Below are 18,489 nucleotides of genomic sequence, written 5' to 3'. Positions count from 1 at the left end.
TCCGTAGAAGTAAAATGAAAAAAGAGGGGATGGGGGAGAAAGGCAAACGCGGCCTTAAGGGGGTTACGTGTAAAGCCGGGCGCGACGTACAAATTCACCCCAATTCCATTGGCTTTCCTTCGACAAGATTTTTTGATCCCACGTTGAAATTCGCTTGAAAATACAAAAGGAAAGGCCACGTTATTCTTTCTTTCTTATTTATAGTTATTTACTTATCTAAGGGGGAGAGAGAGAGAGAGAGAGAGAGCGAGGCATTGCGAGAGAGAGAGAGCGAGAAAAGAAAAGAAAAGAAAAGAAAACCAAACACCAAACCAAACACCCGTAGATATTTTTGTATTGCCCCTCCGATCGCTGCTCTCATCTGCAAATTAGGGTTTCAACAGCCTTTCTTCTCCGACGACTATCAGCTTCCCATTCGCAGGTAAATCTCAATCTCTTTCTCCCTCCCCCCCCCTCTCTCTGTCCTTCTCCTTCTTAGAGTGTCTGTCGGTGCGTGCGTTGTTTTCTGAGTTGATTGTTTTTCGATTGGTTTCTTTCTCTGATGTGTATGCGGGTTATGCTTGGCATTGTTGTGTTTCGTCCGCGTGCGTGCTTCTCTGAGTAGTTTTCTGTTGGATTAGGTTCTGGTTCTGAAGGCAAGGGGAGATAATCTCGGGATTATTGCGCTTGATGTTGACGAAAATTTCGCGAAACGCCTGCTGAAGTTTTTTGCCGGAGTAGGGGGATTTTTTATATTCTTTTGAGGATTCTGCATTTGGAGTTCGTGTACACGCTTGGGAGAAATTTTGCAAAAAGAAAAACAAAAAAAGAAAGGGGTGAAGTCTTGTTGTTTTGACTATGCGGACGTCATGGGCTGATTCGGTTGCTGCAGCTGAGAAAGCTGCGGCTGGTTCTTCTGCAAATAACGGGGCCGTTGCTTCTGGTTCCGCTCCTTCTCGATCCACATACGTGCCTCCCCATCTCCGGAATCGGACGCCTTCTTTGGACCCTCCGGCTCCTGCGTACGGTGGCTCAACTTCTGGGACAGATCAATCTGCTCAAGGTGGTCCCCCAGGTGGTAGTCGTTGGGGTGCTCCACCAAGGAATGATTATGGTCGTTCTGGATATATGGGTGGGGGTCGCGGTGGTGGTTGGAGCAGCAGAAGTGGTGGCTGGGATAGTAGGGGGAGGGAGCGGGAAGTTAACCCCTTTGGGGATGATGGCAATACAGACCAAGAGCTTGTTGAACAGGAAAATTCTGGAATCAATTTTGATGCATATGAAGATATTCCGGTGGAAACTAGTGGGGATAATGTGCCGCCTCCCGTGAATACGTTTGCAGAGATTGATCTGGGTGAAGAACTCAATCAAAACATCAGGAGATGCAAGTATTCAAAGCCAACACCTGTCCAGCGACATGCCATACCAATTTCCTTGGCAGGTCGGGATTTGATGGCCTGCGCCCAGACTGGGTCTGGCAAGACAGCTGCTTTCTGCTTCCCAATTATAAGTGGAATTATGAAGGGGCAGTTTGCACAGAGACGGCCTCGTGGTCGTGTAGCTTTCCCACTTGCCCTTATCCTTTCTCCAACAAGGGAGCTCTCAATGCAAGTGGGTTTCTGATACTTGACTATACCTGCCTTATGTGCCATTTCTTTTCTAATTTTTATCAGGCTAAAAATTTGAATTTGAAATTTTTATGTAGATTCATGAAGAGGCTAGGAAATTTGCATATCAAACTGGTGTAAGGGTGGTTGTTGCCTATGGTGGAGCCCCTATCAATCAACAGGTCCGCTTGCCATTTATATTTACTTTTTTGATTTGTTGTACATTCTTGAGCCATCTTCTAAAAGATCCAGTGATGATCCTTTTTCTTTCATTCTTCTTTTATTTTCCAAGATTTATTAGTCATGGTGGTTGAAACATCATTCCCGTGCAAAGTGTTGGTTGATTATTTCATTGATCTAAATCAACTCCATATGTTTTCTGATATTGCATAATGCTATTTTTGGGGGGTTTAGGCTGTGGGTTGGGGATCCTGATTATTTTGTTGTAACTTCAACTTATAGCCAGTCAATGGTGGCAGAACTTAACTCATATTTTGAAAGCATTTGATTTCTTTGGTTCTCCATTGGCTTTGGGAAGCTCCATATGTTCATCAGGGTCGAGGTTAGGGTTTCATTACCCCTTTTGGCAGAAAAGCATGCGCTTGTTGACAGATTTATTTTGTTGCTATTATGCAATCATCTTCTACTTATTCTCCTTTGTATGCAACTGATTTCTTGGTATATAATGGACTGAGGAGAGTGGGCTTTGGTTGTGACTTGTGAGAAAGAGTTGTTTGTTGAGTATTGATTAGGGAAGGGACAAGTTTGGGGGTTTTTATGGGTGACCCCTTAGCCATAGTTGGGCTGTTAGGCATGGATGTTGCCCTCTACGTAGAATGAACCTGTGACTTCTGATAAGTGTCTGGGAGAATCAAAATGCTTATTGAGGCTTAAGAAAGTTACTGGGAGTGTTATCTCTGATTCCTAGACTGCACTTGTCTAAGGGAGGAAATTTTTGATATGTTGTCAAGAGTACCTTTGACCATGGGAGGAAATTTTTTATTTGTTATCCTGATAGCCAGCGGAAATGTGGATTCTAGGATTAAGGGCCACATCTTGAGTTTTCTGTGTAAGTATGATATCAAGAAAATCTATGACCATGTGATTTGGAAGTTCTATAGAAATATTCACATGCATTCTTTTTCCTTTTTTTCCCCCCCCCTTTCCTTCTGTCTTTATTTATTTATTATTTTGGGGAGAGGGGGGGGGGTTGTATCAGGGATGAGTTTAAAAATTCTATCTGGTTGGGTGGAGAAAGGTTTGTGTTCCTTTTGATGAGGGTGGTTTGGGTGCATTAGGAAATTGCTAATTTAATAAAAGCCATTTTTGTAAAATGGTTTTGCAGGTTTGCAGTACAACAAGCAGGTTATGGAGGGAGGTCATCATGGCAAATAGGGGGGCTGAATAAGGGGAGTGGTTGACTGGTAGGTTAGATCCTTGATTGGAGTAGGGTTGCTGAAGGGCATCGTGAGAGCACAGGATTCTTTGTTTTGAGTCAATTCTCTTTAGGGTGGCAAGGGGGAATGGAATAATTTCTGGTCAGACATTTGATATGGTCAAGGGCTTTGTTTTTAATTAATTAAAAAAATAGGACACATGTTATGGATTGTCCACTAAGTAATGGTATTCAACATGAGGATACTATTTATGGGAAATGTATGTGTCCCTTAGCATAGCTTACATGGATGGCATTCGATGTCAGGTGAATGGCCTTCTCTTACATGGCTACAACTTGAAAGTCTGGTAATTGTAATGTTGATCAAGATTGGGTTTTGGTTGAGGATAAACTGAATAATGCTGAGAAACTGATGTTTGATTTTCCAATTTTTTTGTATGGACAGCTTAATTGTTGCTCATAAACTCTTGAAAAGCTTTTCAATTTTATTGATATATACAAATTAATTGCTCAAAAAATCCCATTAATTTGTGGATTCTGTTTTATATTCATCATAATGATTACTTGTGTCAAGGGGCTTTTAGATTTAATTACTCGTTTCCATGTGATTGATTTTAAAAGCAGGCACTCTAATCTTTTTTGGTCATGCACATCATTAGTTATATTCATTATCTAATAGTTATATATGACTTTATCTTGTTTTTTGTATTCATCATCATTTAAGCTTTCAACATTATACTATTAAAGCGGTTCTCATTTTGTTAATTAAGAAATTTTCTTTCCTTGTAATTGATTGATATGTAAGGTGATACTCCTCCTGTTGCATTTGGTGTTTATTGTATCTTGCTGCAGTTGGGTTCTGTTTCTAGTGCAGATAGGACACAGATTGTGAGCATCATCCTTAAGTATACTATTATGTTAGATTGAGTGTTTTGTTTCCACAGCATTATAATTATTTCCCTTCCTGTTTCTTGTGCTCAACAATTGATGATTTGCTATGGTCAGCTTCGAGACCTGGAAAGAGGTGTTGATATACTGGTGGCAACTCCTGGACGATTGGTAGATTTACTCGAGAGGGCTAGAGTTTCACTAGAGATGATAAAGTACTTAGCCCTAGATGAGGCAGATCGAATGCTGGATATGGGTTTTGAACCTCAAATAAGGAAAATAGTGGAACAAATGGACATGCCTCCACCAGGTGTTAGACAGACCATGTTGTTCAGTGCCACTTTTCCAAAAGAGATACAGGTTTGTCTTCTATGAAGGTTTTATTTAATTTTTATCTTGTATAATAAGTTATATACAAGGCAAGATATTCTGAGTTGTGTAGTTTTGTCTTACTCCAGGCAACATGAATATATGAATTCTTAATTACATTAACTTGACTAGGCATGCTAGGTGCTGCATTTGGGCTTATAAGGTGTTCAACTCATTCGCATGCTCTGATTCTCTGACTATACTTGTTTAACATTGATCAAAAACTTTTTGTTTACTACTATTTGATCATTATCTATTTCATGTGTTCTTTGGCCTGAATTTACAGCATCGCAAGTTAGATTTGCTTGGATAGTGGTGTTTTTAGTCCAATCTAAGTGTTTAGCTTTGTTGATATGCAGAGATTGGCATCTGATTTTCTTGCAAGCTATATTTTTCTGGCTGTTGGAAGAGTTGGTTCCAGTACAGATCTGATTGTACAAAGAGTGGAATTTGTTCATGAGTCTGATAAGAGAAGCCACCTCATGGACCTACTTCATGCACAGAGGGAAAATGATGTTCAAAGCAAGGTAAGGATGGATGCATGTCTGCCCCTTTTGGATAGCCTTATTTGGGTCCAGACTTCCTAAATTGAGAAATATTCTGTTCTTTGGTAGTAGATTTCTAAAAGTAATTTTGGCCCTTAAGGGATGATAGTATTTTGAGAAGCTACTCTTGCCACTTTTTTCTATTTGGTGCTGTGAGAGAGTGACCATAACATTTTATTTATCTTTTCAACAGTAGTGGTTCTAGATCATTAATCTTCTTCTAGATGAAAGGATGCCTGAATAATAATTGTGTTTCTGGCTACAAATGGGATGAAACATGGGGTATAAAGTGCATGGATGAGATTGAAATCTTACTAGGAAAAAATTGATGAAAGAGGTGAGTTCTGTTGTAGAAAGTCAAATCTGACAAGAAAAAAGCATGATGGAAGAGGCAGTTCTGTTGTAGAAAGTCCTCTCAATTTATTTCCAGCTTCCATTGTTAAGTTCCTTTGATATTATTAATGGGTATGCTACATCTTAAATTTTGAGTGTTTTTTGTGCATAAAGGGTTCACGTAAAGCCATTGTTATGTACATGTTTGTTGAATTTCTGATTTTGCGTTTGCAGCAAGCTTTAACTCTGGTGTTTGTGGAGACAAAGAAAGGAGCTGATTCTCTTGAACATTGGTTATGCATGAATGGTTTTCCTGCTACTACTATTCATGGTGATAGAACACAGCAGGTAAAGTTGTTTACTTTTAGGCACCATTTCACATTTGGTGACCTTTTGGTATTTATTTTGGTCAAGTCATAAAACTGAGGTATTCCCCTTATGTCTAGCAGAGAATATTTGACACACAAACTAGAATGTTTTGTGCTCACTTGGTGGAAATAAAATTGGAATACCTGTAATAATAAGTATACATGCTTACAGGTAAACCTTGTCACCATGAGAATTTGGTGTCACTTGAGTTTGTTCCACTATTGATGGATGGCATTTTGCATGGCAAGCTTAGAACATGACTAAGTAGATAGAAGGAATTTGTAGCCAATCACAGCTGTCTGCCATATCCAATTATCCATAGAAGAAAGTTGAGCATGAAGGTTCCTGCAAGAAGTTGGAATCTGAGATTTGTAGTTTAGATGAGTTGTTCCCTTGCCATATCAATGATCAATTAGGAGGTGCTAGGATCTTTGGGACTACCTGAAGCAAGCTCAAGGATTTTTAAGGTGTCTTGTGTTAGTTAATAAGAGGACTAGCGTAGTCTACTGTCATGACCCAAGGAATAATAGGAAGGCATCATTGCAATAGGGTTGCAATGGTTTGTTAGGATATTTTTACAAGTTGTTAGAAGCACATGGGTGCTGTTAGGATGCTGTTAGAAATTAGTTAAGCAACTAGTTACTATGCCTATAAAAAGGCCCATTGTAAGAGGAGAGGATATGCTTGAATTGATTGAATGAATTCTAATTCTCTCTCTACAATTCTCTACAATCTCCTTCTCATTCTCTCTACTTCTCTCCCTCATTTCTCTCTACATTCTTTCCCCCATTTCTTCCTCTCCAATGTTCTGTTCTTGATTCTATTCCATCAGCTCCCTCTGATTGTCATTCCAATCCTAGGCTAAACCCTAGGAACATGACATCTACCTTTGCTGTCATACCAAAGAGGTCTTAGAGCATAATGTTCAGTTGAGCTATCCATGTGCCATATATTCATTCTACATGTTAGGAGGGAGAGACTCATTGGGAAAGAACAGTTGAACATATATCCCGTGATAGAGAGCCTGCATCTACAACTTGAATTCAAGGATAATCTTGTTCTCATACAGGATTTAAAAAAAAAAAAATTATTGCAAGGTCAAATGAATGACGGGATATCTTGCTGACAGTGTGTACTGTGTGTATTCATTTGCAGGTAGTATGGTATAATAACTATGCATATTTAACTATTCTTTTTGTGGGTAGCACAGTACTAATAATTATTTTCCCCCCCCCTGAACTGATCCTAATTTATCAAGATAAAGATCAGATCCTATCCTCTTTACTGGAAACTTGATCATCCCAACTCTACCTAGAATTTGTGCTGGTCTTCATCACTAGTTCTAGATAATTGTGGTGGGAAAATCAAACAAATTTGCAAATTTAGCCAGTGAAACCATGATTTCAACTGGTCAAATTCATGCAATCATGCTATTATGCTTCCATCACATGTTTCTGTCAGATCTTAAGAGATCTGGCAATTGATCGATAGTTGATCTCTACTGATAGGACAAAGATCAAAGGATTCGAAAGGATTTTCTGGAGAAAGAGGGAATGAAGGAGAGAGAATTATAGAGAGAGAGAGGGAGAGAGAGAAATTGAGGGGAGGAATTTAGAGAAGAAATTTGATTATGCTTCCATGCCTCCATTAGTTGGACCGATGCCTTTTTATACCATCCCCCAATTGCATGGACTTTCCCACCCAAAAATGTAACCATCTTAGTACAACATGTCATTGCTACCCCTAAGTACAACATATCACAGCACTAACTAACTTTATTTATCTAGACCACTGCTATAATCGGTAATTACATGACAATACCCTCCCCTTGAGACGTTTCTTGTCCTCAAGAAATAGTTAGTAGGCTGGCCACTTTGGGGAATTGGTTAAGCAAGTTTGGGAGGTACTCCCAAGTATTGTTGTTCGCATGCATGTTGGACCACTTTACTAGAACTTAAATGACTGGAGCCCCTTGCTTGTAGATCACACGTCTGTCTAGGATGGTAGATGGCTTTGGAGGAGAACTGGTGTCAAGGACTCCCGGTGGTAACAAGGGACTCGCCGGCTGCTCTCCGATAGCTTTCTTCAACAATAAGTCATGGAATACCAGATGGATTTCGGATCCAACTGGTAGCTGTAGTTTGTAAGTCACACTTCCCACCTTGGCTGTAATAGGGAAAGGACCATAATTCTTTCACTTCTCTCTTTATCCACTAGTTGTTTCATACGATTTTGAGTTGTGGCTAGATCCCTCTTTAGTTGTTGTAGGATCTGTTGCCTTTGTTGTAGGTGTTCATCTACGGTTACCACACTTGTGGAATTTGGGAGGGCTGGTAAAAGGGGCAGTTTGTACCCAAATAAAGCTTCAAAAGGGGACATTTTAATGGAGCTATGGTGGCTAGAATTATACCACCATTGCGCCAGTGATAGCCATTTGTGGCAGCCTTTAGGATGTAGAAAACACACACACCTAAGGCATGTCTCCAAGCATTGATTGACCCTCTCGATTTGGCCATCAGTTTGGGGGTGGTAGGTGGATGACATACTTAGTTTAGCTCCCAAGGATTTCATCAGTGATTGCCATAGTAAATTGGTAAACACCTTATCCTTGTCGGACACTATGGTCTTGGGAATACCATGCAACTTAACCACTTGGTCTAAAAAGGTCCTGACCACTTCTTGAGTTGTGTATGGATGGGTGAGGGGTGAGACTTAGGAAGTGAGAAAATTTTGTGAATCTATCCACTACTACAAAAATGCAGTCCCTTCTCTCAGATTTTGGCAGCCCATCTATAAAATCCATTGAAACACTCTCCCATGCTTGTCCTGGGATGGTCAATGGTCGTAACCATAGTTGTTAAATCGAGAATTGAAATCTATATTTTATGAATTGAGAATCGAATCATAAGATTCAGTACACATTCTCAATTTTAATTATAAATAATATATATCTATAAAAAATAAATAAAATATATTAAAATTATATCAAAAATATATTCATGTTGCCTTTAAATTCAAATTGCACCAACCTAAAACATAACAGAAAAAATCAAAGGAAAAAAAAAGAGGCAACATTGCAATGCAACAAGAAGGAATTTTTTTTTTAAAAAAACAAAACAATAAGAACTACAAATAATAGGATGCCAGAGGTTCTCTTGCTTTTGACAAGTGGCAACCCCAAAGTCAACAAAAGCAGCTGATAGTAAGCTTGAATCTCATGCACCCACACCTGTGACCTCTTTGTTGGCACGTGAGCCTCATGCCCATAAGGTACCCAGTGCATGAAACCACTGGTTTTAAGCAACACAATAATTTGTTCTTTTTAAGACTTGTACGATCTCAGAGAACACAAAGAAGAAGAAGAAGAAGAAGAAGAAAACAACGCGCCTAGAGAACTTGAAGTCTCGCGATTGCAGCTCTCGCCTTTGCTTCTGATGTTTCTACTCATGTTCATATGTAGCATTTTTCTTCTTTGTTTCAGGCTTTCAACTCCTAATGTTTTAGGTCATCTCTGTTTTAGTCTCGCGATTCATCCGATTTGTTTGATTCTACCGATTCTTTCGATCCACGGTTGATTCTAAGAGATTTTCTATTTACCCTATAGATTTGACTCGATTCCTATATGAATCGAGTCAAAGCGCATTATTCGAATCGTGAATCGTGTGATTCTAACAACACTGGTTGTAACAATCCTGGGTAGGCTACGGTCTCGTGTTTGCACCTCTTGCACACATCACATGCCAGAACAAACCTAATCACCTCCTCCTTAAGCTTAGGTCAATAGAATAGCTGCTTAACCTTATGATAAGTGTTCTGTATCCCCGAATGCCCCTCAAGGGGAGACTCATGTAGGGCTTAAAAGATCTTCTTCTTCAATGTTACACAATCCCCAATAACCAGGCTTCCCTTATACTAGATCAATCCATTCTCAAGGGTATACCCTTTCTTGTTCGTAGGGTCTACAATCAGCTGTTCCAAGAGGGCCTTGGCTTGATCATCTGACTCATAGCTCACTGCCACCTCATGACACCAATTTGGGACAAATATCGTGATGATCACTGATGTTCCTTCTTCCTAACATTGAGAGAGGGCATCAGTTGCAATGTTCTCCTTCCCCTTCTTGTACTATATGACATAATCTAGGCCCATTAACTTGGTCATCCCCTTCTTTTGTGAGTGAGTGAGTGAAGTTTATGCTATAACAAAAACTTCAAGCTCTCATGGTTTGTCTTAATGATGAATCCCCCCCCCCCCCCCTCTCTCAGGATAGTGTCTCCATTTCTCCATTGCAAAAATCACCGCCAACAACTCCTCGTAGATGCTTAGGCCTGCCTATTTGGGGGGCCAAAGCCTAATTTCCCTTCCTATATAAGGACAACCCCTATTCCCAACTCACTTGCATTTGTCTCCGCTACGAATGTCTTGCTAAAATCAAGTAGGCCTAACATCGGAGCCTCACACGTTGATCTCTTCAGTTGATCAAAGGCCGCCTCATCCTTTTGATCCCACACAAAGCTATCCTTCTTCAACAAGTCTGTTAGTGGCTTGCTAATTCTCCCATATCCCTTCACAAATTGCTTATAATAGCCCGTCAACCCCAAGAAACTCCTCAGGGCCTTAATAGTTGTAGGCCTTGGCCAATTAGCCATAGCTGCTATCTTTCTTAAATCAGTGCTCATCCCATGGCTAATATAATATACCCCAAGTACTCCACCTGTCCTTGTGCAAAGGCACATTCAGACCTTTTGATATACAACTGGTTGATTTTGAGGATCTCAAACGTAGTCCTTAGGTGTTTAAGATGCAGGTCAAAGGTCTGGCTATATATCAAGATGTCATCAAAAAACACAAGGATAAAGTTTCTTAGGTAGGGTTCAAAAATTTGATCATCAGGATTGAAAGGTAGCAGGTGCATTGGTCAAGCCAGAGGGCATAACAAGGAATTCATAGTGGTCGTGGTCGGTCCAGAATGCAGTCTATGGTATGTCTGATGGGTTCATCCAGATTTGGTGATAGTTGGGTCTGAGGTCAAGCTTAGAAAAACTTGTGGCATGTTTTAACTCATCTAATAGATCTTCAATAAGGGGGATAGGGAATTTATCTTTGATGGTGACATCATTTAATTGGCGGTAGTTAATGCAAAAACGCCAAGCGCCATCTTTTTTTTTTAACTAACAATAAGGGTGATGCAAATGGGCTATGATTGGGTTTGATGAGTGATTTTTGAAACATCTCCTTGACCAACTTTTCTATTTCTGTCTTTTGGTTAGGAGGGTAATGATAGGCTCGGACATTAATAGGGTCTGTGTTAGGCACGAGGTTAATTATATGGTCAAGGTGTCGGGTAGGAGGTAGGGAATTAGGCTCCATGAATAGATCCCCAAATTCAGCTAGTAGTATATTAAGAAGGTCAGATTGGTGGTGTACCTCTATGTTAGGTTGGGGTAGGCTGCTCACAGTCAACATGAATTCCCCTTTTGATTCCAGCTCCTCCATTCGATTTTTGGCTTGGGTGGAAAACAATTGAGCCACCTGATTCATCTTGTGCTTTATTATCTTATGCAGTCTTCTCCCTGTAATCATCTTGCTTATCCCAAACTCCTTGCTCCCTGTTAGTGTCATTTTTTTGCCCTCTTTCTTGAATGTCATTTCCATTTTATTGAAATCGAAGCAAATTGGACTTGCATGTTTCATCCAATTGACCCCTAACATCACATCACACCCCCCTAGCTTAAGTAGCTTGAAATCAGCCTCAAACTCTTCCCCCTGCATCTCCCAACAAAACCCTGTGAATGTTGATCGGCTCATAACCTTGTTGCCATTGGCTACTATCACGATTAGAGGTTGGGTGTTGACCAAGGAACATCTCAACCTTTGAGTTGTACCCTCATCCAAAAAGATGCGGGTGCTTGGTCAATTAGAATCATCAACTTACAATCCTCCACTTTGATTATTTTGCTATTGATCAATCCTTTCAGGACGTGCAGGGATATTTCACCGTTGTCCTCATCTTCCTCTCCATGTGAATTGGGTGTTTCTCCCTCCTTGGCTACTTCCCGTTCTTCCCCTTCCAATAGTAATAGCTGCATCTTACATTAGTGGCCGGGAAAGTATTTATCCCCGCATCTAAAGCAGAGGTCCACTTGCCTCCTCTGCGCTATTGTCTTCCCACCTTGAATTGTAAGGGGTAGGTAATGCCAAACTCCTCACTCCTTGAGATCCCCTTCCCATCTCCTTGATATAGCTCTTTCCCCCTTGGCGTAAGGCACTTTGGTTAACCCCCTTGGCTATTAGCCTTTGTTTCTTCATCAATGCCTCCACTGTCAGCTCATGCAACCTTGCACTATCCATTGCATACGTAAGGGTCTTAGGTTGAAGCACCTTCACCATCGGCCTCAATTCTTCATTCAAGCCACTTGTAAAGCTTGAAACGAAGTAGGCCTTCGTCAAATAGGGGTTGCACGAGAGCCTTCACCTCTTCGAACCTTAACTGATATTCCATCATTGAGCCTTTCTGCCTGATCTTATTAAACACTTCCACCACATCAGACAGTCCTTGATCACCAAACCTCTCACAAAGTTCCTTTGTGAAATCATCCCATCTACAATCCCCTTTGACCTTCGACCACCCTTGGTACCAAGTATCTCCTGCATCATTGAGGTAGGCCACAACTATGGCCACCTTCTGTCTCTCTGCCACTCCATACCACTCGAACATCCATACACACTTTTTGATCCACCATCGAGGACTTACACCATCGAATAGTGAAATTCCCAATCGCAGCATGGGTAAACTGTGGAGTTTGCACCCTTGGTGCCTCTTACTAGCGTCCCCACCCATTCTCATTGGGTTCCCCTTGATCTTCTCCTACTTCAGAGGTTTTGGTTGCCCTCTGATTCACCCCTTGCCTCGATAGAATTGGATCCAATCTCTCCCAAGGAGGAAAGTCGGGAGAGAGATGTACCTAGTTCTGTCTAGTAAACATCACCATGATTCCTTGGAGTTGCTCTTTGATCTGAATTCTCACATCTTCCTGGATTCGAGCAATTGCTCCATCCAATTTCCTATCGACTGCCATAATGGCTTCGTGATTCCTATTGGATCCTAACTCCAATTGATCCACCCGAACTTGCAGATCGTTCACGTGGATCCAAACTGTTGTACTTGCGCCTCCAAATTCTTCATTGTAGTCCCTTCAGCCATTGATAGTCACCGCACAACCACTCCGACCAAGGATCGAGTTTGATACCAAAATTGTCATATCTTAAGAGATCTGGCAATTGATCAACAGTTGATCTCTATCGATAGGATAGAGATCAAAGGATTCAAAAGAATTTTCTAGAGAAAGAAGGAATGAAGGAGAGAATTAGAGAGAGAGAGAGGGAAGAGGAATTCAGAGAAGAAATTTGATTATGCTTCCAAATGCCTCCATTAGTTGGATCGGCACCACCTTCTCTTTTTTTTGTTTTTCTTTTAAAGACGGAAATTGAGGAAGCCCCACTACACAACACCTTTGGCAAGGATTGTCACCTTCTCGCTATAAATCGTGGACCAGACCCACACGGGCAAGCCAGCCAGGCTAGGTAAGTCTTGGTTGGAACCCGTGCCATGGCCCCTCGATTAGCAACAATTGATACACGGTTGCACTGCGGATCAGCACCTTTTTATACCATCCCCCAATTACATGGACTTTCTTACCCGAAAATGTAACCGTCTCAGTACAACATGTCATTGCTACCCCTCAGTACAACATATTACAGCACTAACTTTATTTATTTATCTAGACCACTGCTATATTCGGTAATTACATGACAGTTTCCTGGCAATTCTTTGCTACGTCCATTGTCAAGCTAGCCACCCCTCACCTATCTTTCTTGATCTTGTTATGCCTAGCATAAATATTCAATTGGTGCTGGGAAAGGGAGTCATATTCACCATACATTAGTCATTCTTGGATTTGAGCTATAAGCCATATTAATTTTGCCTTCTGTTTTGTATATATATCTTTTGATAAAACTTAAAACAAGACAACTAAGACTAATTTTTCATGGCTTTTTTTTAGATACTAGGACCATGTCATTTTGCAGTTGTAACTCCATTCCTTCTGACACTACATTGGGTTTCAGAGTTAGCAGTTTGTAAAGATCATATGATGAACTTGGCTGTATCCCCAATTTTTGTTGTTGTTTGGTTTTTAAAGTTTGTAGGATATTAATGTGTCACGGCCTAAGCCTGACAATCTTTCTTCTTCCTATTCAGTATGAATGGGAAGATGTTTTCTAAAGAAACCGAGCAATGAACTGAGGGAAGAATGAAGAAGAGAAAGAGAGATAAGAGAGAAATGAGAGAGGGAGAGAGAGTAAGATTGAGAGCAGGGATAAAATGAGCTGATATTCTCAATTGATCCCCAAGGAAATGGGTAGTAGACGATTTATACAGCCTGCCAAGGAAGATTCCTTACAGCTAGGCGGTTGTAACCGTCTCTGCCAGCTAATTCCACTTGCAGGTGGATTCCCTAGGCTAACAACCTTAACAAAATAGAAATTACAGTAATAACAGAAACAAAAAATTCAAGAAATTGAAATCTGTTTCCTAAGGTCAGATTCGTAGTGTAACATAATGGTCTGTGGTGGTGTGTGAATTTGCTCTTTTATTTTATGTTCTCTCACGTGGACTTGGGGAGGAGGGGGGAGTGCCCAGTGTTTTATGCTATCTTTCATAGATTTCTCTCTTTTCTTTTCCTAGATTATGTGTCTGTTATGTCATTATAGTCATGCTTCTTTGATGGAGAGGAATTTGAATTTTTAACCACATCCAGTCTCAAGTTAATGTTTTTTTTTTGGAGTGGACAATGGTGGTATGATAAGAAGCACTTGTATTTATTCGTGTCTTTCATATTGGCAAGCAAATTTGCATATATCAAGAGCTAGGCTGGGAGTGTTCAAAGAAGGTAGGACAACTGCAAGTACTTGCATTTATGTCTTGTGTGTTTGTCAAACAAATATGCATATCTCAAGTGCTAGATTTTTAAATGCTTGGGAATCAAGCTAATTGCTTGGTCTAGATACCAAAGCCAATTAGACATAATAGAACTGTTGGAATCAAGTTTTGTATGTACGTTCGTAGATGGAAGAGAAGACATTGATTTTGGTATGATAACATTTGGCTTGGTCATTGACAATTACAGGAGTCTGATTGGTTGCCCATAAGGAAGCAACACATATTTAGCTGTGCAAGTTGACTCCATTTCATCAATTCGAGTCACTATTGAAATTGTCTGGGTGTGCTGGCCTATTCATGCTTAACCCAATTTGCTTCCCTCTTCCAGTTGGCGTGCATAGAACCATAGATTGAAATGCACTTATACACAATGAGGGTAACCCATATCTTCTGGCTATTAAGCACAAAAGAGAGATACAAATTATGTTGTATAACACTTAATTTTTAAAGTGGAAACTTAAAAGAAAATTGGTTTGGGGACTGTTGCTTTTGTTCCAAATCTGCAAGAATTCTTCTAAGCCAAATAACCTCATGAGCAACATCAATGGCAGTAATCAGTAATGCTAGGGGTATGTCTTTACTCTCAGAGGACCTAGAAATTGATTTAGAGCCCATATAGGTTCAACCCAATCATTGTCAATGTATATGGACTGCTGTTGTCATGTAGTGACCAATGACATATTTGATGCCATAATTTCTTGTTCCCTGCTAATCCCAATATATTCACATTGTTTGAAAGTAGTGAGTTGACTTGTTTGTTCATATATCTAGAAACTTTTGCAAAATGGACATGACAATATGTGGGGTTGGTTTAGATAGATAACCAACCAAACTACAAAATGTTGTTGGGTGACTTTTGGAGCTTCACTTTGTATGCAATTTTATGTTTAGTTTCATAGGTTCTGAGATCAACTTGTACTTTTGACATGGTGAAAGTCAAATCTTCAGTGTATTTCTCCCAAGGAATGAGAGGGCCCTTTGGTTATAGTTTTGGAGAATGAGACTAAACAGTCTCATAAAAAGGCATTTGCCAATTGGTTCTAAAGATTGTTGCTTGTTCTAGTTCTCTCATATGAAATTGAAAATTATATAGAAAAAGATAGTGTTCTTGAAGTATTTATTATTTTCAATACTAAAAACAATGAGTACAAAAAAACAAAAAAAAAAGAAGAGGATCATAACCAATTGGCCTTTGAAGGGCCTTGGATGGAAGAAAATATTTCATTAGATCACACTTCGTCATTTCATAATTTCATTTATCATGGACTTTTTAAGTGCTGCTAGGATTGTTCGTCTGAGGTCTCTCTTTCATAAAGGATTCTATATCTTAAGGCTTTTCATTTGCTTACAATGTTACTTCCAAAAAAAAAAATGCTATGATGATAGGGGTAGCATCAAGTACAAGTCAAATAATCAAACATATCACTAGAGAATGAGCTTCATCAGTACCTTCATTTTTTATGTTAAGGAATGCTTCAATGGTAATTAGTTGGCAATCATTGTGGAGAAAATGTTTATCCATTTTACTGGCCTAGGCATTTGGGCTTGCTTTAGACAATGTAATGCCTTTTGCAGTCAATTGACAACATTGCTTTAGACAATGTAGTGCTTCTTGCATGCTATTTGATTATGAACTTTCTGAGATACCTAGGAGTTCTAGTTGTGCTATGAAATGTGGGACTCTTCTGATTGCCCACATTCAAGCAGCTGATACCTTGTACTTGAGTTTGAGCTGGGGATTTGTCAAAGTCAGATCTGCAGATTCATGCCTTTGCAGGCTTACAAACTTGGCAGTCTCAGCAAATGCAGTATTTGCTGTATGATATTAAGCTGGGATCAAGAAAGCTCGTTGATAAGTGAGTTTAATTTGAGAAAAAAATGTAGATTTTTGTCGTAAAGCTTTTGTTCAAGGCCAAATATCTATCTATCCAAGTTTCAAGAAGAATGCTTGGCTCACCTGGACCTGTTATTTTCGTCCTCTGCCCCCAACCCTCACATCCACTCTCTGCCGGTGGTGGTGTTATTTTTTTGTTTGGGCCATTTGAGTGGAAGCTTTCATATATTTCCTGGCTTAAGTATTTTTGTAGGTTACAGTAATTCAAAAAAAAAAAAAGGAAAAGAAAATGGTATTGTAGGTATCATTGCACCATTGAACATTTTCTTGTTTTGACATTTATGCAGGAAAGAGAAATGGCTTTGAAATCCTTCAAAAGTGGTAGAACCCCAATTTTGGTCGCAACAGATGTGGCGGCACGTGGTCTTGATATCCCTCATGTTGCACATGTCGTCAACTTTGATCTTCCAAATGACATTGATGATTACGTCCATCGAATAGGGCGGACTGGGCGAGCTGGTAAGTCTGGGTTGGCAACTGCATTCTTTAACGAGAACAATGCTTCTTTGGCAAGGTCATTAGCTGATCTAATGCAAGAATCAAATCAAGAAGTACCCGCTTGGCTTTCCCGCTATGCTGCTCGGTCTTCCTATGGTGGAGGGAAGAATCGTCGTTCTGGAGGACGGTTTGGTGGTCGTGACTTCCGAAGGGACTCCTCTTTCAATAGGGGCGGTTCAGATTACTATGGTGGAGGTTCTGGATATGGAGCTTCTGGTGGTTACAGTGGAGGATATGGTCCCGGGGTGACCAGTGCATGGGACTAATACCTCGGTTTTTTGCTGCACTTTGTTTAAACACACCTGGGCTGGTAGCAAACTTCAGTTATTTTAATTAGCATAAATATTTTTGGTTTTCGTTTTTCTTTTCCCGTCTTTGCCATTGAGTCTGATGTTTGAAGTGCCCCCCCTTTGCTTTGTAACCCTAGAAATTGTCCTTTATATTATGGGGATGGCGGAATGAAATATTTGGTATCAGCACCACGAGGGTAATAGCGTGTAACTGTTGTGTGGTGAATGAATGCTCGTTTACTCTGTTTAACTTTGGTGTATTTTTGGCCTTTTTCATTGTTATTTGTTCCTTTTTCTGGTGGGCGATTTGTGTTGCAAATGCTTACATGACACTCTTTCGCACGAAGTTTTAGTGGATTTCAAACATTTTTGGAACATAGGCTTTAAGGTTAAGTTTCGTTCATGGTTATATTTCGAATTCTTGCTTGAATCCTTAACGTGGTTGGATTTCATTAGTATGTTTCTTGTCACGAGCAAAGAAAACATTCTTGAATTATTTGTTCAGGTCAGGCCCCTCAATCTATCATTTCCCTGAAGCGCTTGATGGAGTCTTCAGCGCCCTTGTGTTTACATCTCCACCTTTGTCCATCAAATTTGTTTTCCTCTTCTCAGCTTCTTTCTCCGCTTTAGTTGCCCGCCTTCTTGCTCCTCCCGCTGTCAGCTTCATTCTCTGTTCGCCTGGTTGTCGTCTACATGCTCTTCTCAGCTTCCGCTTCCTTGCGTGTGTAAATTGCACTGAATTGCCCGATTGCCCGAGATAGCGTTGGCCTTCTCAGCTTTGCCGAAGGGGCGTAAATGGAGAGAGAGGGAGATGATCTTTCTTATCTTGGAAGCATGAGTTTGGCGTGGGGGGGGGAAGCAATGCAAAGAGCAGAGAAGTTGAAGCCTTGAAGGGAGGGCTGTAGGCGTATGCGTGTTTGTATGTGGGAGTAAGAGTAACTCCATGGATTTCATTATTCTGCTGTCTACTTACGCATTTTCACGTGGAAACGGAAACCTAACAAACTGAGTCAACAAACATTAAGGCCATATATTTTCTTTTTGCTATTTTTAAACTGTTTTCAGTTTTTATTTACTTTCATATTTTTAAAAATACATTTTTAATAACAAGGAAAAAATTTGTAAAAAAAAACTTAAAACAAAAAATTATTTTGATTATTTTCATCACAAACACTCACAAAATACAAAAAACAAACATAATACATTTTTAATAATCTCAAAACAGGTACTCAAAATATAAAATTAAAAATGAATTTAAAACAAAAAAAACGAAGAGAATATCCTAATTTTTTCAATATTCTCTCTCTCTCTCTCTCGTGT

General features: G+C 39.9%; 1 protein-coding gene across 1 annotated transcript; it reads left to right on the top strand.

Annotated features, from left to right (window-relative positions):
- The first annotated feature begins 221 nt into the window (after nucleotides 1–221).
- Nucleotides 222–17,419, top strand: LOC127798154 (DEAD-box ATP-dependent RNA helicase 37-like). The gene is made up of 7 exons (XM_052331503.1): nucleotides 222–421; nucleotides 621–1,590; nucleotides 1,685–1,768; nucleotides 3,988–4,230; nucleotides 4,599–4,766; nucleotides 5,352–5,465; nucleotides 16,669–17,419. The coding sequence occupies exons 2-7, from the start codon at nucleotides 838–840 to the stop codon at nucleotides 17,143–17,145; spliced, it is 1,839 nt and encodes a 612-aa protein (XP_052187463.1). The 5' UTR covers nucleotides 222–421; nucleotides 621–837; the 3' UTR covers nucleotides 17,146–17,419.
- The last annotated feature ends 1,070 nt before the right edge of the window (nucleotides 17,420–18,489 follow it).

This window comes from Diospyros lotus, chromosome 3 (assembly GCF_014633365.1).
Source record: "Diospyros lotus cultivar Yz01 chromosome 3, ASM1463336v1, whole genome shotgun sequence".
In the NCBI taxonomy this organism is placed as follows: domain Eukaryota; kingdom Viridiplantae; phylum Streptophyta; class Magnoliopsida; order Ericales; family Ebenaceae; genus Diospyros; species Diospyros lotus.
The sequence above is the reverse complement of the archived record's forward strand: the minus strand, read 5'-3'. Positions and strand labels throughout refer to the sequence as shown.

Bases quoted from the DNA above. Each gene is read 5' to 3' on its own strand.
- LOC127798154 (XM_052331503.1), top strand. From the start codon at position 838: ATGCGGACGTCATGGGCTGATTCGGTTGCTGCAGCTGAGAAAGCTGCG. The intron at 1,591-1,684 runs GTGGGTTTCTGA...ATTTTTATGTAG, and splicing joins CAAGGGAGCTCTCAATGCAA to ATTCATGAAGAGGCTAGGAA. The intron at 1,769-3,987 runs GTCCGCTTGCCA...TGCTATGGTCAG, and splicing joins GAGCCCCTATCAATCAACAG to CTTCGAGACCTGGAAAGAGG.